This window comes from Stegastes partitus, unplaced genomic scaffold (assembly GCF_000690725.1).
Source record: "Stegastes partitus isolate 25-593 unplaced genomic scaffold, Stegastes_partitus-1.0.2 Scaffold374, whole genome shotgun sequence".
Classification (NCBI taxonomy): Eukaryota; Metazoa; Chordata; class Actinopteri; family Pomacentridae; genus Stegastes; species Stegastes partitus.
Genome location: NW_007578105.1, coordinates 324834 through 350854, shown reverse-complemented (window position 1 = coordinate 350854; position 26021 = coordinate 324834). Strand labels below are relative to the sequence as shown.

At 39.5% G+C, this 26021-nt stretch overlaps 1 protein-coding gene across 1 annotated transcript; it reads left to right on the top strand.

The window, feature by feature from the left end:
• Positions 1 to 215: 215 nt before the first annotated feature.
• ly75 (lymphocyte antigen 75) lies at positions 216 to 25632 on the top strand. The gene is made up of 35 exons (XM_008284821.1): positions 216 to 495; positions 2164 to 2535; positions 4527 to 4706; positions 4915 to 5076; positions 6863 to 6982; positions 7879 to 8019; positions 8181 to 8378; positions 8498 to 8658; positions 8763 to 8870; positions 9388 to 9476; positions 9578 to 9735; positions 10645 to 10844; positions 11073 to 11215; positions 11635 to 11713; positions 11904 to 11975; positions 12484 to 12607; positions 12855 to 12890; positions 13035 to 13204; positions 14134 to 14201; positions 14308 to 14384; positions 15381 to 15517; positions 16422 to 16530; positions 16684 to 16844; positions 17359 to 17488; positions 17846 to 18066; positions 18151 to 18316; positions 19686 to 19850; positions 19953 to 20075; positions 20558 to 20743; positions 20857 to 21080; positions 21205 to 21412; positions 21556 to 21717; positions 21817 to 21933; positions 23486 to 23665; positions 24105 to 25632. Exons 1-35 carry the CDS (start codon positions 420 to 422, stop codon positions 24272 to 24274), a joined length of 5193 nt encoding a protein of 1730 aa, XP_008283043.1. The 5' UTR covers positions 216 to 419; the 3' UTR covers positions 24275 to 25632.
• The last annotated feature ends 389 nt before the right edge of the window (positions 25633 to 26021 follow it).

Sequence of the window (26021 nt, the reverse complement as noted above, 5' to 3'; positions counted from 1 at the left end):
CTCAAGAAAATAAAATGTCAAATTAAAATTGTGATTTTTAAAAAAAGTCATGTAATTAAGAATGGTGTTTCGTTATTTTGGGCACGGTTTAATTTACCATGTATAAACGTATATTTGTATTTTAACGTTGCATAACAATGTCTTCTTGTGGTGTTTTGTAACTTTGGTGGGCGGACCGTGTCCGGGCGCTGCGCTGAGTTTTGAACCGGAGGTGGTTGTCGGTAGCTTGACACTCGGTATCTCAGCGGGACTCTGGTGGCACCGCTGACAGCTCACACAAGTTCGTTAGCGTCGGTAAGCGTCCGGACACTTTCGCTTTTGCACTTGAGGGGAACGGTTGGGCCACTTTTCTCCGCCTCCGTCTCCCCGGTGGGCAGCAGACCCTGTATGAGTCCAGCAGAGAGCCTCCTTTCGTGACCATGCTGAACCTCACCGGAGCCGCTCTTTGTTTGTTGACGCTGTCGCTGCGCTCCTGCATGTGTTGGACCACTTTGGGTGAGTAGCTGCCTCATGGAGCTGCGACACTTTGCTTTCGTTTTTCTGCGTCACTTCATCGTGTGTATAAAACTTCCATCCAGAGAAGCGCGATGGTGGATGTGTGTGTAGGGGGGAAAACAAAACCTGCTCGACTACAACAAGTGGAGGCACATAACAACGGCAGCTTTCTGTTGATCTGCTTTATTAGTTGGACATACTTCCCTTCCCCCAGGACATTTACAGCAGCTCCATATTGTGACAGGTCAAACTGCACACTCATCCTCAAGCTCCGTCGTGTTTCACTGTATGATCTGCGTTCATACGAGCTGTAATCTGATCGTGTTTTCCATTTTAAAAGGCCTGCGTGGGGACTTGCTTTATATTCACCCAGAACCATTTAGTTCTAATGAGTCCCCACCCTCAGTCCACAGTGTCCCTTCTGTACCTCTAAAAGCATCAGGATGGTCATTTCTCTGCACTCTTTCAGGAATAAAACTCTCAGGGGGGCAGTGTTGTATTATTCTGTGGCTGATTATTTGCCAACTCAAAAGTAGTCACATTTAAATAGAAACTTTTAGTGTTTTGAGTTAAAGAAGTTGTTTTGCAAGAACATGGGTTATGTTTGATCGACATCTACTAGTAAACTGCTAAAATTAAGTTAGAAAAATTCTCCATGCAGTTTATTAAATTAGCAGGATGATCATTTCTTCAGGAATAAAACTCTCTAGTGGACAATATTTTATTATTCTGTGGCTGATTGTTCAAAAGTAGTCAAATTTAAATAGAAACCTTTATTTTAGGGTTTAGAAAGTGGTTTTCCAGAAATATGGGTTACAGCTGATAGGCTATTGCTATTTCATCATGTGTTAAGATCAAAATTCTTCATTTAATTAGCAGTATGCTATTTTCTCTACACTCATTCAGGAATGAAACTCTCTGGGGGGCAATGTTTTATTATTCTGTGGCTGATTGTTTGTTTACCAGCTCAAAAGTAGTTAAAATTTAATTAGAAACCTTTACTTTATTGAGTTAAATAAGTTGTTTTGCAAGCATATGGGTTACATCTGATAGGCTTCTACTAGTAAACTGTTCATGGATAATTTCTTTCCTTTTTGTTTAGTTGACAAATACAGTCTAGCCATCAGTTATCCTTTTATTTATTCACTTTTCAAACAAACCCAATGCAGTTTAAAGTGTTTTCCAAGCCACTGACCAAACATTAAATGGGAGGGACATTTAGAGGCTAATGCACATCAAAACAATGGAATAAGAGCAAATATTTGATTATTAGTTAGGATTGTAAAGGCAATTCAGTCAATACAGACAAGAATAAAAATACTAAATATTACACAAAATACCTTTATTATAGTCAAACAGTAAAATGTCAATTGAATAAAATCAAATAAATTATTATTTTAAAATATGTATATCTTTAGTAGGAGTGTTTGTTTTAGCTGTTTTGCTTGCAGTGGAGTGTTTTGAATTTAAAAATCACAGTGTTTTAATCTGGGATTTTTGGTATCTCGTTCACCATTGCTCAAGAAATATCGTGCTGTTTTAATTCTGATTAGCAATATTGTGTTCTTTTGCTTTTATGGCTTAAAACGGTCACATCAACTCGGTCATCGTTTTAGACCAGATGAGTCATTTCTTAACCGGAGGTCTTCTTCTGTCCCATCACCACAGAAGATGAATCTTTCACCATTCAGCACTTGAGCTCGGGGAAGTGCCTCAGTTCAGGCTCTTCGACAGACTTGACCCTCACCACCTGCGACCCGAACAGCAGGTCCCAGCTGTGGTTGTGGGGTTACGAGCACCAGCTCTTCCACGTGGGCACGTCGCTCTGCGTGGCGTTGAACGTCCACACCAAGACCCCGTCCCTGGTTGACTGCGGCTCCAGCCTGCCGTTGGGGTGGCGCTGCGCGGACAGGGCTGTTTACACCGTGTATCAGATGGGCCTGGCGGTCAGCGAAGGCAAAATTGCAGCCAAACGGGACTCTAACGATACGTGGGTGAGAGGAGGATCCCAAGACAACATCTGCTACAGGCAAGATCGTGGTGAGTACAGCTTTCTCCCTCTTATCCGACTGACGAAATGCTTTCATGCTCTGACTCATGCTGGAGGAAACTGATGGTCAGGTGTTACATTCAGCTTGTGTTCAGTGTAGCAAATTAAATTTAGTCAAAGGATCTGCTTTCCTCAGTTGACTGTGAAGCTATTGCAGCCTTGTGATACATTACACCTTTGTATGTACGGGTGTCACTTGACTAAACAGGTTCTGGTACATTTTAAACAAAGCCTGACTGGGCTAGTTGGCTGTCTTCATTCCTATCAGTTATTGCTTCCTTTATGATAGATAACAACATGCTGTGTCAAATTCCAGGTTAAGGTGTTAGGCTCCCTGTGTAACTTGAGTACCACACACTTGAAACTTTGTCTTTTAGGGAGTTTCTGTTGTCTGCACTTTATGAGTGTGCAGTCATATTCGAGGAAGCGTTTCAGCTGACTTTCACTTTCTTTTCTTGCACACATTTCACAAAACAGCTACTTAAAATTTAATAGGCGTATGCTTTCTGTTTTAAAATCATCTGTAAGAGTGAGTAGGGAATGTTTGATGCCATATAATTGTGGTATTGTATTTATTAAAACATCATTTCATAGACTTATAGTAGCACCAAAAGAAGGGTATTATTCCTCATATACCAAATGACAATAGCAAATTGTACTTGAATATGAAAGGTTGTGTCTGTATCCATGCTTCACATGTGGCTGTAAGTTTTAGATTTATTTTCAGAGAATTCAGAAAATGAATCTGAGTGCTGGATGCTTCTTGTTTATCCTCCCTCCATTAGTTATCGGCTCTTTATCCTATACAGGGTTGCATGAGGCTGGAGCCTATCTGACACATTTTTACTGTTGGCTCATTTTTTACTGCAATATAAAACCCTGAACCTCTACGGAAACAGCACAACCATGACTAGAAGTAGAGAGAACTCAAATTTGTCGTCTGTGCACTTATAATAGCGTAAATCATAAAACAAGAAAATGTATGTCAAATATCTTCTGTTGATTGTGTATTGTACAAAAATAGAACTAAGCTGGAATCAACATGTACACATTTTCCCCACAGATGTCTAACTAAGAAATGTGCATGATCTAGTCAGGGACAAAGATGCATTCACATGCTGCTTCATGCATTTATCTGAACCATAGACTGTATAAAAGATGGACGTACCTACCGTGACGTCACCCGTTGGTTTCTGCACTGAGAAAATGAAGCCAGGGTTGTGCTGCTTCCTAGCTGACATCTTGGATTTTTGGAGCCAGTGACCCAAAAATCGTTGGGGGGGGGGGCATAATAGCAGCGATTGGTCAGATGGATTGAGAGGCAGGCCCTCTCTGCCCGCCCACATTTAGCGTCTTCTGCTTGCTTCATCTGTATGGTCGCTGCCGACTGTCAATCAAGCCAGCCACGCCCCTTGCCCCACAAAATGTTGATGATTTTTTTTTAATTCAGTATTGATTTACTTTCAGATTGGCCATCTGATCTCTGGACTTGACCATGAAAACTAATTTTAAAAAAATCCTGAGCTGTAGGAATGCGGTATTTCGTGATCTGTGATCACTTCTTTTCCAATTCATTTCTATGGGAGCCAGGGCTTTTTGGAGCCAGGACTAGCGGACGTAGTGATATTGCAGGTTTTTGACACTTCCGGGTTGGCTTCATTTTCCAGGGCCGGTTGCTACGTCCATCTTTTATACAGTCTATGATCTGAACCAAAATGTTCTCTCAGTAACATATTTATTTTTTCTGCAGTTTCTTTCTATCTTTAGAGCAGTGAATCTTACATTGTTGCATCTTCCATGACTTGATTTTCCACATGAAAGTGGTTTTGGTTTGCTATTTTGCACAACATACAGGATCTGATGTAAGTTTCAGTTGCTGTCTCCGTGTAGAAACCTGTGCTCAGAGTTCTGTATCTTGAAAAGACGAAGTGATTTGATGTGTGTACAAACCTGTGGTTGATTGCTTGCTTTCTTCTTTCAGTTCCAGTTGTCCACACCACCAACGGGAACTCTGCTGGCAGCCCCTGTGAATTCCCCTTCAAATACAACGGCAGCTGGCATTTCGGATGCCTCCCTGACGCAGACTTCCCTGGACTGTCCTGGTGTGCCACCACGTCAGACTATGACCAAGACAGGAAGAAGGGACACTGTCTAACTCCTGGTGTGTTGTGCTTTTTGGAAAATATTAGACTTTTGTTTCTGTTCTACAGCTGGATATTTTTCCTGGACAAAATCATGATAATATTGAGCTAAAGGCAATGGAATGCACACTTTTCTTTGTAATAAATAATGATAAAGTAGATGCTGCATTAAAAAACCCAAATGAAACCCATGCTATAAATATTCATACCGTCTCTCTGACCTTGCAGAGAAGGGTTGCAGCACGTTGTTTGCTGGGCCGGAGGGGGAGTTCTGCTATGAGTTTGTTTCCGCTGCTGCAGTGACCTGGCATGAAGCTTTGGATTCATGTCGCAGTCAAGGGGCTGATCTGCTCAGTTTGTCCGAAACCGACGATCTCAACTCCACAACCCGTAAGACTGACTGATTATTATTGATGCTGCTTCGTCGTCTTCTTTTGTTCCCTATTTTTCTCCACCTGTCTGACGGCAAAAACACCTAGCATCCTCAAAGTTGGAAGTTTCATAGCACTTTGTATTCAGCATCAACACAATCAGATCCTCCGATGTGACAAGAATGCCTCATTTATAGCAATAAAAAGTGCAATAATAAGTATGGATTTAAAATTTGAAAAATGATTTTAAATGAGAATGTATGAGCTGACCCATGCTTCACAAAATAATATTTATTCTGCCTGAGAAAACTCAACAGAAATTATTATTTAACTAATTATCAGATTTGATATTTAGCTTTATCTGTACATTGGCTACTTTTTAGCTGATTCCTAATCAAATATGTTATTTAAACATAAGCTGCTTTGACTCTGATGCAGGTGCCTCTCTCTATGTATAGTCAATGAGTTAGATTGATCACATGTCACAGGTAATAGTCTATCAACACTGAAGAATAAATAAGAGAGAGTTCTCTTTTAGGCACAGATATTTAAAACATAATTAAACAAAGGTATTTTGCAAAAATTTGTATCAGAGTTTTTGTTATCTAAATCTTGACCCAGTGATTTTGTTTTAACTGTAAGTCTATCGTGGTTTCAAACATCTGCTATTTCTCTCATTGATTACTGTTAATCAGTATTGGTATTGGTGTAGTTGACCCCTACCAATCAGATTTCAATACTATGCAACGCAAAAGTGATTCAAGATTTTTACTGATATGAATAGTATCATATGTTATCTTTATGAAATTGATTGGTATCAATAATAAATACCTCATCAAACTTTTCTTATTTCATCACAGTGACCTTGAGAGAAGCATTACTTTGTTTTTATCACACAAAAAACAGTCATTAAAACGCATTGTATTGTCTCATTGTGATTTTATTTACGCACAGGGGCAACTTCTAAATGGGTCCATGCAATAACTTTGTTTACTTCTTCTTTCCTCCGTCAGTTTCATTATGCTGTTGTCGGCTTATTACTTGGCTTCTCCATCTTATTGTTCTTCAAATGAAATGAAAGAGAAAAACAGATAACTCAGAACCATCTATTTGTGCAAGTAAATGCATGACCTCATTTGCCCTCTTTGAGTCTAAACAGATGCTGGAGTTTTGTTTGTGATTGCTGTAAATCTGTTGCACAGTGTGCAATTTTGCCCATATACATAAGCTGCAAAAGTGAAACCCTTCTTGTGACTTTTAAAATCGACTAAAAAAACACTTTGGTTGAAGCATCAGAGATATTTAAAGAGCAACTAAGCAGCCTAGAAGGTTCAAAGATGCGTTTGATTTGTATGCCGGAGGAGCTTTTCTAGAAACCTTAAAAACATTGGAACAGTGCTGCCTTTTGTTTCACACATTTGTGGAGTTTATTATGATTATCATCCAAACTATTTTTTCGCTTGGGGATGTCACATGGCTCGCATCCAAAACATCTCACAGTCTCACATTAACACTGTTTGCTGTGTGAGCCTTCAGCCTCTGTATTTGTGACACTTAAACCACTAGACTGATTTGTGAAGATGAAAAAAACATATGAAGCATTACGAAGCAGTTCCTTTTTATCAGGCTAACAGTCCTGCACCAGACACACTGGAGATTCTTGACAGTTTTATCTTCCAGATTTTGACTGTGCATTCATCCTTTACAATCAGTTTATTGTGTATCTATGTGTTTTCATTATTCTTGTTGCTTTCGACTTATCAGTTCCTTTACTTTATCCTGTGTACTGTGGTTGCATTTTGCAGTACTGGACGGCCTTCGCCATATGCCTGAGAGGATGTGGATCGGCCTGCATCAGTTAGACTCTTCTCAGGGCTGGCAGTGGTCGGATGGATCCCCTCTGTCTGTTCTGCGTTGGGAAAATGGTAATTATATATATAGTTTTTTTCTCCTGCGTTTACTTTGTAATCTCATTTTCTCAGAGCTGATCTGTGTAAATGGAATGAATCATCGCTGTTTTGCCATGCATGTCAGTTTATGACTGTAATAATCGTGAAACGTGAAAAATGTAAAATCTTCACTGTTGTATGTATCATTTACTATATAATTAACAGTGTGCAGTTAATAAGAAGCTACCGTTTGTTAGACATCGGTGTGGTAAAACATCAGATCGCCAAGAGCCCTGTTAGATACACAGTAGAAAGAGGAATAAGCTTGGTTCAAAAACAAACAAAAAAAAAAAAAAAAAAAAACAACTGAAAAACCACTTCGATTTTTGCAACTTAATTTTGCAGACATCAGTTCTGCGAAACTACAGTAAGCCTGCATCCTGTTGGGGTGTGCAGTGTGTTGCTGCCCTTCTACTAGCCCAGAGTTGGTGTCAGACAGAGAAACAATGAGACTGGTGTTTGTAAAGAAGCTCATTGTGCCTGGTTATTGGACACAGTGTTGCCTTGGGATTGTTAGTGTTGCTGAATAACCCATTAATAGTACTGAATGGAAGGCTTTATGAGGCCTGCGTGCTATTGTAATGCGTGTGTTTTTTTTCCCTTCCTCTTAAAGAGAAGGTGTTAGTGAGGACGTCAAGGATGCTGCAGCCATCTGGCCTTCTGCTGATATGAGCGCTTTGTGGCTGCTGTAATTTTACAACATGTCAGTGCTGCTACTGTGTCAGATCTTTACTGGAACATGAAGCATTTCTTTTATTTCAGTCCAGTCGCAGCTTGATAAGCTAAACCTAGAAAGATGCCCAGAGGTGTTTCTCTCTCAGTCAGTATGTGACTTTATTGATATTTATTCTGTGTGAAAACATGTTTGACAGGAATGCCCTTCACCTCCATGATCATTGAGTCCGACTGTGGAGTCCTGAACTCCAAAAAGAACTACGAATCCGAGTCATGCAACAAACGGCTGCCGTACATCTGCAAGAAGAGTGCCAATGCCTCTCGGGCTGAAACAACAGGTTGGTTGGCTGCTGCTTTTAGTACTTAAATCAACAATCCAAGGACACAGGGTGCTGAATGCTATATAGATTATAAAGCCACCAAATTTGCGATTATGGGATACTCAGATAAAACCTGGCATCCCTTCACGACCTCTTGCTGTCTTGCTTCCTCTCTACAGAGCCTTTCGAATATAAAGAAACAGTGTGTCAGGAAGGTTGGGTTCCATGGAATGGCTGGTGTTATAAGCTGGTGAAGGACGAGCGACGAAACTTCACAGATGCTGAGCAGCACTGCAACGTCACAGAGGGAGGGGGATTTTTAGCCAGTTTCCACTCCATTGACAGCATAGAGATGATCAGCACCAATTTCCATGCAGGTAAAACTCTCAGTTTCAAGGCAAGGATGGTATTATTTTTTCACTACCAGGCCCATGTTTTGACCCAGTCTGTTATTTCTTAGAGTGTTAGAGTTCACGTGTGTGTTTTGGTCCACCAGAGGGACAGATTTTGGACGTGTGGATCGGTCTGTATGGCGTCGGCATGAACCCCACTGTCTTCATGTGGAAGGACGAGGCGCCAGTAACCTTCACTTACTGGAATAAAAACCAACCAGTCCAGCCCACTCAGGATTCCAGCTGTGTCTTGTACTCTGGAAGGGTGCGTGTGTTTGTGTAACACAACCTGTTGCATTCGGGCACTTTGTAGTTGTTTTCCTCTTTATTTGAGGCCTGCAAAATCAAACTTGTGTTTGTTCTCTACAGTCTCATAGTTGGAAGGTTGGGGGCTGCACGCAGAAGCTGCCTTTCATGTGCCAGAAGAAAGGAGAGGTCAATGAATCTGCAACACAGGACGGATGTCGCTTTGAAGATGTAAGTATTGTCTGTATGACCCAATTTTCCGAGCGAGGCCTGCAGTGTTTCACATTAGCTTTTCAATGGGGTTGACCATAATGTCGTTTAGCTTCAATGTTCAGTTGTTTATTTATTTGTATTTATTATTTATTGACACCCGTTTTTCCACACGTCTTGTGCATGACTTTCATGTGCAGCATTAATCATAAAAATCATGTTAAAGAATGCAGAAACCATGTACCTTAAAGGTTACTTGCCATAAGGTTCAGAACTTTTGAGTCACAAAAGGGTAAAAAGCAGATCTATAGCTGCATTGTCAGCGAATACCGGAACCAAAGAGATATGAAAATGCAAAAAATAAAACTGTAGTAGTGATCAAGATGGTGAAAAAAAACAACATAAACACAGATGTCACTCTTCTTTCATACAGTCCCATTATAGAGACGCTGAATATGCATCAGAACTACGACTAAGCAATAAAACGAAATGCTTGTAATTTGATTGTACCTGAAATCTTACCATTTCAATAATCCAGGGTTGGAGGAGACATGGCAACTCCTGCTATAAAGTGAACCCGGGACAAGTGTTCTTCAAAGATCACTGTAACATCACCATAAGAAACAGGTAACTCGTTCATCGCATGCGATTCTTACACACAAATTGTGCTTGCCTGCTTGTGTTTATCAGCAGGAAAAAAGTCACTCATGCTTAACTGCTCTTCCCAGGTTCGAGCAGGCCTTTATCAGCCGTCTGCTTGGAGAGCAGATTGGCAAGAAGACTCAGTATTTCTGGATAGGGCTGCAGGACATCAAGAGTACAGGGGAGTACCAGTGGATGAGCCAGGATGGGGTTACGTACACCAACTGGGGCTGGTTCCAACCAGGTTAGTGAAAAAACATGAAGAAGCCAGTGCAGGTGGTAGCATGTGAAGCATAATGGACTCAGAGTGTGTAATGATATGATGGTTTCTTCTACTCTGGATGTTTTACTAATGCAAGAAAGACTTTTTACTGCCCATCGTTTCATGTGTAGAACATTAACAGTATCATTTACTGCTAGGTGCAAGAATAATAAAATCTAACATAAAGTTTGTATCAATAAACTTTAATTTGTTAATCATTAGCAAACAGCCTTGTCATAAAATTAACACTGATGCAAAACACTAATAGCAGAATATACAACTGAAACCTTAAAAATCTATTTTAGTCCGACTATCAAAGCAGTCTATCTATCTATCTGTCTGTCTGTCTGTCTATCTATCTATCTAATTCATCACAAGGGTATAAAGACCAAAAAGTGTCACTTAAAAAACAACAACTAATAAAACATGTATACATGCACAATTTGGTCATGATTAGGAAAGATGTCTTTGTGGGAAAACATGAAATAAGCATGTTGTATTATGACTAATACTATAATGTTTCAAGAATCCAGAAATTCCTAAATTCTAATATTCCATCACTTCTGTCATGCCAGTATTTGATAGAACAGTTTGGGAGCATTGCATCATCAATATTACACACTGGATCCTGCTACCACAACAAACTGCTTTCAGTAAACTGATTTATACACGGGCTCATGCTGAACAACGAAATCTTAGTTATAAATGTCTGCTGCTGCTTGAAAAAGGTTTGTTTATACGTCTGTTTACCAGAACTACAGGCCCACATTTTCATACTTAAAATGTTCAAAACTGTTGATGTTTCATCTGAAACACTTTGATTAAAAATGACATTAAAAATTCACACTATAAAGTTCATTTGTTTATGTTTTGTCTACGTGCGTACTTTAGATCGGGAGGGAGGTTGTGTTGTGATTTCCACTGGGAAACCGTTCGGCAAGTGGGAGGTGAAGAACTGCACCCTTTTCAAAGCTGGCACCATTTGTAGAAAAGACCTTGCTCCGCCTCCAGCCCCAGAACCAGAACCGAACCCTAATGCAACCTGTCCTGACGGATGGGTGTCCAGACAAAACATCAGATACTGCTACAAGGTGTGTCTTTGAAAACTTTTCCCATCTTTGAGAGCCATTGTTGTTCAGCAAAGGTATCTGAAGCTGCTTCTGCAACATACAAATCAATACGTGATTTATTCTGGTGGTTTTCTGATTTTACTGACTGATTCGGAATGACATTATCTTACAGCTTACTTTACAGTCCGTTCTGTTGCTTCACTGGTACAGTTTTAGCAGCTGTTGTAAAGTACTGTTTCACCTTGTCAGGTGTTTCACGAAGAACGGCTGAGCAGGAAACGGTCCTGGGAGGAAGCTGAGCGGTTCTGTCAAGCGCTGGGAGCCAACCTGCCCAGCTTCACAAATAACGACGAGATGAGAGCTCTGCACAGCGTCATGAGAGAAACTGTCAGGTATTTGAAGTATTATGAGCAGAATTCTGACATGAACTACTCAGAATTCATTGTTGCTTAATCTGTTTACACACCTAACACAAAAGAGTGTGGATGGGAGTTGGTTGTAATCATCCCCTACCAGACTGGCATGACCAGTTGCTTTAACAAAGAGAGGATTTCTCAACATGCAACTTTGTCTTTGTCATCTCTGCTCACGTAAACATGCAACACTTCAACTAAACATTAAAATAAACACAATGCATCTCCTGAATCACAGTTCACACTTGATGAGGAAGTAAAAGAGCCAGATTTAGTGGCAAAATAAAATATCAAAATTCCTTTAAGGATTTTTTTAAGAAGATTTTTTTTTTTATTATATTTTACTTTGAAAGAAGCTTGGCTAGGTGAGTGATGGCATTGTGCTCTTCTTGTTGCAGTGATAATCGATACATCTGGGTAGGTCTGAACAGGAGGAACCCAGCTGATCGCTCCTGGCAGTGGAGCGACGGGCGGCCTGTGAGTACAACCCTTTCAAATACGTTAGGTAGAGTATATAGATATATATATATATATATATATATATGAATGCGTCATTTTTGTATAACCCTGCAACTGAAAGTGCACCTTTATTTGGTTTAGACAGACTTATTGCACTATATTGTATTTATGTGTGAGCGTCTGACATTAAGCGATGTCTCTGCAACAGGTATCCGTGGGCATTTTACACCAAGATTTTTACGAGGATGATGCATACAGTCGGGACTGCACTGCTTTTAAGGTGAGCTCAGTAGTTTCATAGTACTGAATGGAGACCTGTGCCTTTTCTCTCCAATCTCATACCCTGTTATGTATTTCACTCAGCGTATCTAGCTCTGCTGTTTGCAGGAGTAGGGGGAAGAGCTACAGCTGACATCCGCCCCCACTGGCTCAGTGATTTCATACTGTCTTGAAGCAAAATCTCATAAAACACAGGCGGCGCCACCTGATTGTTGTTTTTTCATCTTTCCCATAATTACTGTTTATGTGGCTCCTGTATTACTCACAGAATGGATGCTAGCTGATTCTCTTCTTGTGTTGTTGTCCTCCATTTATCTTACGGGTCAGACTCTTAGACGTCTAAGTAAGCAATTGTATTATCAGACCGACAGACAGAATGATCCTTTCTTTCCAAACTATCACAAAACTGTGGGATGCAACAAGATATGTAACAACCCAGATACAAAACCGCTTCCTTTGTGTATTCAATTATTGATAAAACTTGTGCAAACAATCTGCGTCTTCTTCAGACGTCCAGGAGCACCTTGAAGCATCTGGTCGTGTTTCTGCTCCACGACTTACCTCACGTCCCTTTCTTTGCCACGCCGTTTCACTGTGACGCCAAGCTTGAGTTTGTCTGCCAAATCCCCCGTGGTAAGATTACACCTATAGCCATATTATGGAGTGTATGTGTGTGCACAAAACAAAAGCTGGCTTTGGTTTGTGAAGTGTTAACATCCCTCATTATGACTGTTAAATTAAAATGTTTTGTCATTTAGCTTGAATTTTGTAGCCACACAGGAGCTAAATAGTTGTACTTATGCATCAGTCAAACTGGGACACAACATGTTTTATTGGTAATATACTGATTCTAACCGATTCTTTCTTGATGCTTCAACAGGAAAGACTCCAAAAACCCCAGAGTGGTACAATCCAGGTAATGACCACAGCTTTTCACCATCTGTGTAACATGTTTTGAATCTGTCAGTGGCCCGATTCAACATTTCTGTTTCTCAGATGATCTACCACTTGAATCTTTGCAATTGTGCGTGACTTTAGAGCTGTTTGTTGTGCTTTTCAGGGGGTCACCATGAGACATCTGTCTTCGTAGACGGAGCAGAGTTTTGGTTTGTTCCAGAGCCAAAGCTAAGTTTTGAGGAGGCATCGCTCTTTTGCAAAGCAAATGGCAGCAAACTGGCTTCTCCTCTGAGCTCCATTGCTGCTGGAAAGATTCAACAGCAACTGCAAAGTGTAAGTGACGGGGAACTGCAAATGGCCATGTAATGATGGACTCACAGAGCGTTGAGTCCAAGTGACAGCGATAACAGCAGCAGATATACAACTCAGAATTCACAATATTTGGTGTGACGTCATTTTTGATATGGACAGAGGCAAACAAAAGCCTTCTTATTTTCTTGTTCAGCAGAAATGATGACTGTGATTATCAGATTTTAGCAGCTAATGAGCTGTATGTACCATAAACTAGTGCTACTCAAGCACATCACGTAGATAATATTGTCCTAAAGGACTGAGGTCAGATTGGTCAGGCTGACATGGTAAAGTCATAACATATCCTTACAGATAAAGTTGCAAAGCTACTGAACAATCGCTATTTGGGAGCAGAGCTTTAACAAACAGTAAATTAAATAAAACTGTATATTGAGGCAGCTGGAGCACTTAAAGTGAATAAAAATGAGCAAGTAAGAATGAAAAGGGGTAAAAGCTTAAATAAATGAAAATCCCTTGTCTTTTTGGTTTTTTTTATCTTGTTTACATTTTTTTCTGTCCGCTGGTATCTGTAGTTGATTTTTTTTTAGAGTCTTAAGACCGGGAAAATTCTTTCCACTATTTTCAGGTCATGCAAGTCTGGCACTTATTCATGAGAATCCAGCTGGAAGCAGTTAAACAGCAGAGTAGAGAACATGCTGCATAACGCTGCAGAATAAACACCGTCAAGTAGGAGGAAAATTCAGCTTCCCAAGCCGACCACGAGTAAATGAAACCATGAGTGTCGTAAAATCTTAGAAGCACTTATTACACAGTTCATTAAAAACTTGCCATCAACTTTAATTTTATGAAATCTCGAAATGTAGGCCAACTCAGATCTTGAGGCCATCTTGATCATGTGATTATGATTTAATTATTTGAGAATCAATAATAATTATGTGGTACTTTAACAGTTGTCGAGTTCTTCCAAGCAAAACTGGTGGATCGATCTGAGGCAGCCTGGACGGGTGTTCCCCATGACGTAAGCCAGCGCAGTCCCACACATACACCATTCATGTAATACAAAAATAATCAAACTGATCTTTCCGATGCTTATATGTGCTAAAATGAGATGCTGCTTGTTGCAGGTACACCCAGATGTACTTTTATCACTCGTTTTTCCTGGATAGATGCACCTACATCAGCCCTGACAGTCCCTTTCCAGGTAAGTAAACATGAGAAGGATGCGGGATGGTTTTATATTCACTCTCATGTTATTACAGAGCCCACTTTCTAAATCAGTAAAACTTGGTTCGTAAAAGAAAACCAACCCTGTGTATGAGAAAAAAAATGGGTGCATTTGTGATCGGACATCTAAGTATGCCGAGGAGAGTCAGTATTGTCTAAAAGAAAGACTTGTCACACCAGAGCTTGATTTATGTCATTTCTGTTTACTGCATGTTGTATGAAGCCAATAGATGGATTAGAAGCTGAGCATACTCACTTATCTGCTTAATACTATACATATTAAGAGCAGTCAAACTATTTTAATCTTTTTAAAATTTGAGTAAATGTCTAGTTTAGCAACTGAACAGCCCAGAAAAATACGTGCAGGTCTAATCATTCAGATCAATAAATTAATCAAATATAAGTAAAGAAAACTCCTGCTCATATTACTGGTTTGAAGTGTGTGTAGTCGTATTTCAATCAGAGTTTAACATCAAAATCTGAAGACAGTTGTGGCTTTGCTTATGTTTTGTTGTGTTCTAGACTGGACAAAGATAGCTGACGGTATTTTTCCAAATTATGACTCTGAATTCAATTCAGTTTTATTTATGTAGCACCAATTCACAACATTCTCATAGCACTTTACATAGTAGGGTGAAGAACTTACAAATTTTCAACAGAGAAACCCAACAAATCCGAAGAGTCTGTGGCTTTCTTATGAGCAAGCACATGCAGAAGAACTTCAAACCAAGTTTTGGGGGCTTTAAAGCTTTAAAGGTGTTTGTTTAAGCACCTCTCTAGTTAGAAAGCCTCTCAAATAGGAGAAAATGACAAAAAAAAAAAAAAGGAAATTTTTATCAGAGAAATTATGGAGAACTGATCTGACTCTGATCTTTTCAGAATGCTCTAAAACACATTGCTTCGTTTGAATCATGACTGGCCTGCCTGCAGTCTCTTCTAATACACACATTTTCTATCATATTTTAACTTGCAGAGCATGATCGCAGTTGCCGGCAGCGATTTTCCTTTGTGTGTGAAAGACAGAACATCACGTCAGTGGAGATAAACCCTCAGGATCCTCAGCCTGGAGGATATCCCTGCGGAAATAATTCTCTGTCCTTCAGAAATAAGGTCCAACACTTTCTTACTAATATTATATGACACTTTTAAACCAATTACCTCCTATTCGTGTGGTCTTTTTTCTCTTTCTCGCTAAGTAGAGTTGCTTTTAAAATTGAGGGAGAGTAAAGATTAGGAATGATGATGGTGATATTTTTATACTTAAGGGAAAAGTCCACACAGAAACACTTATATTGTCAAAGAAGTGCACTTCCCAGAAACACAGATTGTCTCAAGATATTTTGATTATATGAGATATATGAGGTATCTACAGCAGCTACTGCAGCTGAGTTTAATAGAAGGGATTTAAATGTTATTTTCTGTATTAACCCAGCAGAAATGAAAAGCTGAGGCTTCTTTTTTTAAAGCTTTGAAACAGCTGTCCTCTTTCTATGAAATGATCCTCCTCCTCTGATATTTTCAAGAAAAACCTCAAAGTATACATGTTTTCAGTGGCTTTTGGCTGCTCCTTATGGTCTTAGTTTTTCATATTTAGTTCATATGTATTTTTTCTGATGTTGATCTCACAAGTTGTTATCCTGTTTTGTCTGTTTTAGTCTTTTATTTTGTTTTTAAAACTTATTTTACTAGTTTTGATGTTTTGCACATCATTTTGTTGCTGTCTGATTAACATGTGCAGCACTTTGGTTAACTCCAGTTGTTTTAAATGTGCTATATGAACAAATTTGATTAGATTTTTTTACCAACATTTATTTACTGCCCAAGTGACTTTGGAAGCAAGGGAAGATTAAGTACATGCCCCAATATGTAATCTTTAAAGACACATTATCTCTATTACATTGGCATTTTCGTGCAAATAATTACAACAGGACAAAATATGCGCTCAGGTCCTTATCATCTGATAGATGAACAAACTTGTGAAAGTGATTACAATGCTGCTGTCTACTTTCTCCAGTGTTACACATTGATGAGGAGCAAGAAGCCTGTGCCATTCAAGTTTGCCAGTGAGGAATGCCAGTCGGTGAGGGGAACCCTGGTCACCATATCAGATCAGGTGGAGCAAGGTGAGGAGCGCCATTTTTCTTTTTTTAGTGCCACACTGTCATCCTAAATACCTTTTTTTTAAGTCTGGCAAAGTTTGTATTTTAGTTCTTGAGTGTCAAATCGGGCACAGTACTGAACTTTTTTTTTTTAAATGTTGCGCTTGTGTGTTTTAGACTTCATCAACACCCTCCTGCCAGATATGAGAGACATGGAAAAAATATGGATTGGTCTGAAACTGAAGGAGAGCGACTCCGTATGGGCTGACCAGACCCCAGTTAACTACATCAACTTCAACCCTCTGCTCGTGGGTATGCACAAGGCCATAAAAGTCAATGTAAGTTCCCCCTACCTTCGCTTATCGTCTGTATACACCGATTTTACACATCAAAGACAAAATTTTGCTTCAAGTGAGGTCAGTTGAGACAGTTTTAGTTGAACTACAAGGCTGAGAGTGACAAAATCTGTATGTGTGGACTTAGAAAGAAGTGAGTCTGATTCTCACCTCCACTTGGGGCCAGCAGCTGAAACATACAACTGTGCCCAAATTTGACAGGAAAGAATATTAAGTGGAATTTAAAGAAAGAGTCTGTCAATGTTACAGAAGCGCTGAATTGGTGGAGTATTATTTTATTGCATACCTCAGGGAAGTGAGTTGTGTTGTTGCTATCTTTTTTCAGCTTGCATTGTACAAACTGTATATACACACAGTATCGTCTTTATTGTTCCCACTGAAAAATGGTAGTTAAAAATAAAGGAATATTTCAAATGGGCATAAAACTTATATTGCTTCAATTCACATTTTCTTTCTTGCTTTGAATTTTTTTGTACTTTTTTTTGGTTGTTGATAGAAATGGGATCAAGAGAGTATGGATTTGTGTGCGTACATGATCAATAACCCGAGCTCTGACATGCTGGGTACCTGGGACTACTCTTCCTGTACGCAATTTCAGAATACAGCCATCTGCCAACATTATGCAGGTAAATTTCCACAACACTGCAACACTTAATGTTTATTATCCAAGTTTTGCTGCAAAACTGACTTGTAATCAAATCACTTAATCTGCTGTGTTCAGGTTTTACTGGAGACTTGTTTTAATTCATGTTGTAGTCAGTATAAACCTTGATGCTAAATCTGAAAACCCCTAAAACATGCATTTGTGACGGGAGTACACAATGCATGGCAACCTCAGCTTCTTTTGAGGTGTCATCTCTTTACTTTGTACTCAGATAAATCATGTAAAAAGTAGAAATATGCAAACAAGACATCGCTGCAACATAGACAGATGCCAGCACAGCTTCCATGAGATGTTTCAAATACATCATTGCTTGTTTCAGATAAAGCCGAGGAGCCCAGTGTCTCTACAAAGCCCTTCCAGGTCAACAACCACACCGTCCAGCTGCTGGTCAAAAATCTCACCTGGTTTGAGGCTGTAGAGCACTGTAGGAGTAACAACATGGACCTGGCAAGCGTGGCCGACACTCTCCTGCAATCCACCCTCACTGTGCGTGTGAGCCGTGCAAAGACACCCATGTGGATTGGCCTGTTCAGCGACGATGTAAGTGTACCGAAGAGGGCATTTTATTTAGATTTATTGTTTCTACAATTACAATTTTTTTTGTTTCATTTCTTTTGTGCTTAGGATGGGAAGCACTACCGCTGGGCCGACCACAGTCACACCGTGTTCAGTCGCTGGTCCTCCGAAGTCACCACCAGTGGCTCCTGTGTTTACCTGGACACCGACGGCTACTGGAAAGCCACTGAGTGTGACGAGGAGCTGGGAGGAGCTATCTGCCACAAACCGCTCAGTGAGTGAATGCGTATGAAACAATTTTACCGACAGGAAAAAACTGGGAAACTGCACTTTTGGCAGTTCTCTGGGGAATGGTGGTAAAAATTTCATAACAGGTCTTTGATTTTATTTTTTTGCTGTGGGTGTATTTGTGCTGGACGGTCATAGAGAATTTGTTGAGAGTCAGAAAAGAACCTATGACTGTGCTGGTTTTAGCTCAAAACACTTGAAGTGCATGTTTGAAATACTGCACTGCGTTCAGGTCAGCCCTGTGGATGGATGTTCTGTCGTAACAGGATGCAGAATCTGTTGAAATTTAGAAACTGGCTTCCCTATTTGGCTGGGTATCAATACAAAGTACAAGCAAGACGTAGATTGTCAATTAGTAGGTCAACAGTTGATACATCTGAGACACAAGAGTCTTCTAGGTTTTCTGTTGTAAAAGCATATCCAAAAATGATCACAATGATATTAAAAAAAAAATAAAAAATAGCAAGTCTGTGTTTAAGTTTAAAAAAAAAAAAAACAATGCAAGTGCAGCAAATCCAAGAAATTTTACCTGATAAAAAATGATAGAAATTATTCGACGTTTTACATTTAATTGAAATTGAAATAACTGAAAAGTGTGTGAGTATTATTATTGTTCTATTTTTTTTAAATCACATTTCGTCATCATTACTTTTTATCAATTTAATTCATTCTTTTTTTCCCCAACATCTAAACCATTCAGAATTCATTTTAGAATTTATTTGAACTTTTTCTGTTCATTTTTTTTGTAGACATAACATACACCTTTTCATGCTCATTAGGATAATACATCTACACAAATGTATTTTCCTTTTAAAACAGTAATTTTAAATAATACTATCTGTGTCCATTTTAGATATTATGTTCATGTCTAAAAATGGCTGTCACATGACCATTCATGCATACTAGGCATGCTCATGCTGGTGTAAACAGGAAGCAGAGTTTGGTTACTTGGTTGTAGAGTCACATGATCTGGGTGAGACCGATCAGGCATGATAAACTGATAAGACCCAATTAGGAAACCAGTATGTTTTCATTTCTCTTTGTCTGCACAACAACACTGCAGAAAGAGTCCCTAAAAACATAACCCTGGAAGAAGTTGGCTGTTTTCAGAAACCAAAACTACTTTTTTCATGTTGTAAAAATGAATAAACACAGAAAAAGCTACATATTCAACATTGCATGTGTACATGTAGTCAAGGCCTAAAATAATAATTCTTCTTCTACATCCTTTCCTTTTTAATCTTGTGGTCTAAAAGTTTAACAGTTTCATCTCCACTGCAATCAGGCAGGCATTAAGTTTAAAATGCTTATAAATACTAACAATTTAAAACTATTTGTAATCTCATGTATTACAGAGGAGATCATCACCACACCAGAGGATGTTGCAGTGAACTGCCCCCATCAAATTAATGGTCCAAACTGGATCCCTTTCAAGAACAACTGCTACACTTTCCAGCTGGTCGCCTCTAGATGGCAACTGGTGGACCAAGGGCAAATTCAGGAAACCTGCAAAACCCTTCGTACGAACTACATCGATCACATGCTGCCGTGTGGAGAATTGGTTATGAAGCGCTGTGTAACAGGCCAACATCACCATTAATTACGGTGTGTTTCTGTTTCAGATAAGGACGCAGACATCCTAACTATCCGAAATGAAGAGGAGAATGAGTTTATCCAGAGCCAGCTTGTACCATTTCAAAGCTTGGCCCAGTTTGTGTGGCTGGGAATGTTCAAAGACGACATCGGTTGGTGTTTTATTTGTACCTTGCAAATTTCTATTTCGTAAATGTTTAATGACGTAGATTTTTTTTAAATTTTTTGCTATACTGATACCAAAGCTCAGGTTAGTGCCCAAAAGGAGAGATCATAGAATCTGATTGGCATCACTACTCAAAGAGTTAATTGACTATAAATGCTGCTAAAGCCTTTTATCCGGTTTTTTCTATGAGTATGGTATGAGTGCTAAATTATATATGTTGTTGTATATGTGACTGACAGTGTGCACGGTGTTGTGTCTATTCCTTGTTTTCTTGTTTTAAAATTTCAAATCCCTTTACACCACTTTACACAAACTGTTCAAGATCTTGTTTTAATTTATTTTACTATGCTGATGTAGCAGCCAGTGGATTTAGATGTACAGTATAGTACAACTGAAATTGGTCTTTACTGTTTGTGTGTGTATTTGTGTCGTTACGGCTGTTTTAATAGCGACTTTGTTCTGCTGTAGATAACCAGACAAAGTGGTACGATGGCACAAATGTTCAATATTCTAACTGGGCAAGAGGCCGACCGAATGTAGATGGACCATTTATGGCTGGTCTCACCACGGACGGCACCTGGATTCTCGTCACAAACACAAAGCTACACTGGGAGTTCAAACAAAAGACCATTGTGACCTGCAAACTGGATTATGGTGGGTCTGTCACACTTGACATCATCATTTACATCATTCTGTCCATCGGTCTTGTTAGCATCACTGAAAATATTTCATGCTTGAAATGATGTTGTTAATTCTCCTCTCCCAAGACAACAAACATGAGTACAACAAGTCATACTCGGACTTCAAACACTACGGCAGCTTGACTTATGAGGTTGTGACCCAAAAGTTGACTTGGCAGCAGGCTCTAGAAGAGTGCGACCAGCGTGGAGGCCACCTGGCGAGCGTCCACGACATGCAGCACGACGCACATGTGAAGCTCATTGCCAAGACAGATGGATTCAAGCTCTGGATTGGCCTATCGAACCAGGATGTAAGAATTTTTGTGCAACTAAAATCATCCCAAGGACCATTTCATTTCTTTCACTTGGTTGTGCCACATAATCCTTTTCTCCTCCTTTGCACTTAAGCTGCTAACAGCGTCTTTGTCTGTGCAGGTCAAAGGCTCAGCCTATGAATGGTCTGATGGAACAAAATTTGACTACAACCCCACTATCACTGATTCAGCTAAGAGTTCCAGCCCAGACAAACCAGAGGCCAGCTGTGTTTTTATAACTCCTACTGGAACATGGGAAAGGACCAGCTGCAATACTGTGGTGGATGGGGCCCTCTGCTACACCACCGCCATCACCACCACCTCCCAACGTAAGACACCAGTTTTCCGTATAGAATCACTGTGTTCAGTATGGAAAGTGAAATAAATAGTCATGAATAGTTTAGTCAGCAGAAAAAGGTTCAATTGAGGAAACAAGCACCACTAAATCTATTGGTACATTCTGGCAAATCAGGAGCCAAACTGCAAGCTGCCCCAGGAGACAATCACTGCCCTCAAAGCAACGGTGTGTCCAAGTGGATTCAGCATCAGGATCACTGTTACGCTTTTGATGAGAGCTTCTACAACTACAGCGTCTACAGCATGGAGCAAGCCAAGACCATCTGTCAGAAGATTGGTAAGATGCTGTTTGATGTATGAAGGTTTATAATTTAAACTCATCTGTGGAACCTGTAGTTTACCGTTTTTTTGTTTTTTTTTCTCTCTCTCCTGGCAGATGCTAAACTACTGACTATCAATTCCAAAGAGGAGAATGACTTCCTTGCGAAGTACATGGCTGATAACCCTCTCATCACCAATCGAGTATGGCTCGGCATAGACCTTGATACTCAAGGTAAAGATAAAGATAAAGCCCATTGTTATTTTGGGGGATTTAAATACTATTACATGACCATATTGCAGATTTAAAGTGTTTAAACTATGATTATACTCATGTAGATAATCCAAGAGTGGATGAAAAATCAACATCTATGTGTAGCACCATAAGCCTGTTTAGCCTGACAGAATCTGATATTACAGCCACAGCCATTATTAAAATTTAAGAATTGAAATGCAAATTATTTTAACTAATTTAGAAGTGAAATTGCTTAATTAGAAGATTGAAAACATTCAATTCAGTAAGCAATTTTCTCAATAACCTTGTATACCCTGATTAGGATCTTCCACTGATTGCTCTTGAAGTTGCACATCATTATTTTTATACACCAATGAGCCGAAACATTATGGCCACCTGCCCAATATGCTGTTGGTCCTACTTGCGGGGCCACAACAGATCTGTTTCACCAACTCTCTCTAGTATCAGGTGTGTTCACAAGTCCTTTAAGTTGCCCAGTTGCTCCAGATCAGACTTTTTGCTCCCGCACATCCAACCAAAGCTTAATGAATTTGCTTTCTGGGGAATTCGGAGCCAGGCGACATAATTCTGGCGTTCTATTTTTGATGCTTGTGTGTCCATTTAACGCACTTTCAACACTAGACAAGGGTTAGCGTAGGTACTCTGACAACTCTGCTGCTACACTGCCCCATAAACAGCAGGGTGCGGGTTTTCTGGGGCAGTGGGGCAGATGGGATAGCCTTTGTAGTTCTTATTATAGATCATATATTATATGGACCTTGGATGTTCAACACCGTTGGTAGGTACTCGGCACTGCTGACTGTGGCCATTATGATTTGCCCACATTTTTGCACCTGTCCATTTCTCCTGCATCATAATTGATCAATATTAGGGTCAGAATATTTTTGCTTAACTGTGTATTAGCTAAGGATCTAATAACTGTGTAGTGCATAATTTGAAAGGCATCATTCAATGGCAAGCCCACAGAGAATTATAATTGTCCCGCTCAGCTCTGCAGAACATTTTTGTGTTTTTGAGCTCATTGTTTTGACATTGCAGCCCATCACTTTGGTTCAATCTCGTTCATCCATAACCATAATTGTCAGCATCCTTTTCTGCCTCATCACACACTTGTTTTTAGCAAAAACAAAACATCTCTATAACACCAACTGGTAATCTAGTTGAACATTTTGCAGCTAAACAGCCAAATATTTCCCCTCAGGACTTGGTAGAGACAAAAACAGAGCTCAAAGGAAGCATTTGACAGTTCTAAGCAGACAGAAACGTGACTTTAAACATGCTGGCATTGCTGCATGTGCCTTGGATGTGTAAATAGACAACTGTTTTCTTGCATTGTGCCTTTATAACGTGGTAATCCTTTGTCACAGTTGGTCAAAAAAATTGTAAAATTTAACAAAATTTTGGATTGTGGAAAAAGTTTGTGTCAGATAGTAACCCTCAGCATCTCACACCAACACATCATTTGTGAGGTTTGTGGTGAGGTAGTCCTTCCCCTCTCACCGTCGTAATGTTTTCTTGTTCATCCTCTCAGGTAAGCCTCTATCCTGGTTGGATGGCTCGGCTCTGGCTTTCACTAACTGGAAGTCAGAGGACCAGCTTAATAAGAAGTCCGAGCCCCAATGTGCCGTCATGATGGCCGCAGATAATGGAACTTGGAGTCTGGTCAGCTGCAAGTCCAGCTACAGTCGTGTTGTCTGCAAAACTGAAACAAGTGAGTGTGTCCACTGCACCAAAGCAAGAGCTCAACATTATGGGAGAAATGCTCTTGGTTTGCTTTCTTGCCCGGAGACTTTATGGTGTTGTTGATTTAATTTTAGATTGCTGAAAATTTTCAATAACCTAAATAAAAAAATTACTCACTCTTTCCTGTTACACCCCAAATCCGATTTGCTTTATTTTCCCATGAGATGTTTCTACAGCTTCCGTGCAATCCACCTGTTTCACATTGAATTGACTGGATATAGTTTTGTATGTACAGCTTTGCCTGTAGAAGTTCATTACGGCACTGAAGTTGGACTTAACAGATATAGAACTTAAGTGACAGAAGTAGTGGAGTTGCATGTTTCAGCCCAAATATTCTTCAACTTTCCTTGCTTAAAACACAAAAACAGACTGTCTGCTGATGTTCTACCTTCACATTTGCTCCTCAGAGTCTGCAGGCACACCTGTGGCGCTGGGTCTCTTCATCATCATCGTCCTCATTCTTACTTTAGCCGCCGCCTTTATCATTTACAAGAAGAAAAGGTCCACCTTCTCCTCCACCGTCCGCTACAAGAGGACCTTCGATGACACCACCAGTATTGTAACCGAAGATGACTGAGCTCGCTTAAGTAATCAGCCTCAGGGAGTATTGAAGCCTGCCTCGTGTGCTTTTAAGGAATTCTCAGCTTGAGCGAATGCAGCCTCCCCACACACACACACACACACACACACACACACACACACACACACTTTTTAAAAATTATTTATTTTTCCTGCTTAAGCCTGAAATCTTTCCACAGTTGTGTGTAAAACTGTAAATATTGTTTGAGAATTGTGAATGGGTGCCAATTCAGTTTCTTAATTTGGGTTTCTTGGTATTGTGAGAGCACCGTGTTATTCTATCTGTTGAATGTGAAATTTTGTGTTGATTTGTAGAAATATGCAGTCTGACAAAATCTGACTTAAACTCCCATTCAGCCTTAACAAGTGAAACTGCACTGATGCATGAGTGACTCCAAAATGTCCTATTTTTTTTATTTATACTGTGTATACGCAATCTAGTCTAAGGTGGTGAACAAAAACCAACACTTTAAGAGACTTTTAAAAGAACAAGCCACCTAAAAATACAATACAAACTATTTTCTTTGACTGAGAGTGCAAACTATCTTGATAACTTTTCCTTCAAATTCTAGTAATGCAACTAGATCTGCTATAACTTTCTACAAACACAATAACCCAACTAAAGACTGTGGGTCATATCTGAACATTTATCAAACTTCTGCAAATCACTTTAAAACTGCCTGGATTGAGAGATTATACTCTGGCCTAAGGAAATACATTGTATTTTAGTTGGACAATGCCTTAAAATAAGTACAAATCTTTGTCATGGGTGAAAACATCACTGACTGTGCCTTCAAACATAATTTTCTCTGATCAAAGTTGAGTTTTTATGCAGGACAGGCTTCGTTTTTAAGATTTATTCACTGATTTATAGCTGAAATAATGCCTAATAATAGTTTTGTCTGGAATTTCAGTCCTACCGTTGAGCTGTAAAAGTGTAGGACGCTGTCTTATCAAACTGAGTCAGACACCTGTTTGTATAATTTTGTGTGGATCTGACTTTACTATGCACTTAACTACTGAGCAAGAGCGCACTTTAATATGTTGTGGAGATACAGTTCCCATGTTTAAGCACAATGAGGTTTGGAGAGCTTTTAAAGGCGTTCAGATTGCACTGGTGTTCGCTGTAAATGCTTTGTAAATATGTGATGTTTGTTTTGTAACTGAGAATGAACCAAAGATGCTCTGAGTCGTTTGAATGTCGAAAGCCTGAGCTTTCCTTTTTCAGCTTGAGGAACTGCCTCAGTGTGGCTTGTTAACCCATACTTATCAAGATGCAAACCAAATGTTTTTACAGATTTGTCAGTTCAAATCAGGTACAATATCCTTCCAATAAAATTTCATGTCTTGAACCAATTTTAATTGTCAGTCTTTTTTACCCTAGTTATTGTGTGATTGAGGTGCTATTATAAACTCTAATCTTCTTTCCCTTTATAAAAACTTTCTCAGAGTTAAGTTGATGTTACATTAAAGCAATTTTAAAGATATTAATAGCACTTGTATTGTTTACAATTATTCATAGACAACTGAAAGTCAGCATTAAACTTGAACTGACAAGGACATCATGCAGCACTGTTTGGCATTTATGGGTGATGAATATTTAATTGAAATAACTTTAATGTGAATGCACAGCTTCTAGCAGTAAATCCTTGTTTTGGTCCACTCAGCACAGCTGCTGTCCAAGTCTATTAGTTTTCCTAAGTTTGCCAGATTCATCCTTAGATGGCACACTATTCACAAGGTTA

Excerpts from the sequence above, each read along its gene's own strand:
- ly75 (XM_008284821.1), top strand. The coding sequence starts at position 420 with ATGCTGAACCTCACCGGAGCCGCTCTTTGTTTGTTGACGCTGTCGCTG. Across the intron at positions 2,536-4,526 it reads CTGCTACAGGCAAGATCGTG|TTCCAGTTGTCCACACCACC; the intron begins GTGAGTACAGCT and ends TTCTTCTTTCAG. Across the intron at positions 18,067-18,150 it reads TTGGCCTGTTCAGCGACGAT|GATGGGAAGCACTACCGCTG; the intron begins GTAAGTGTACCG and ends TTTTGTGCTTAG.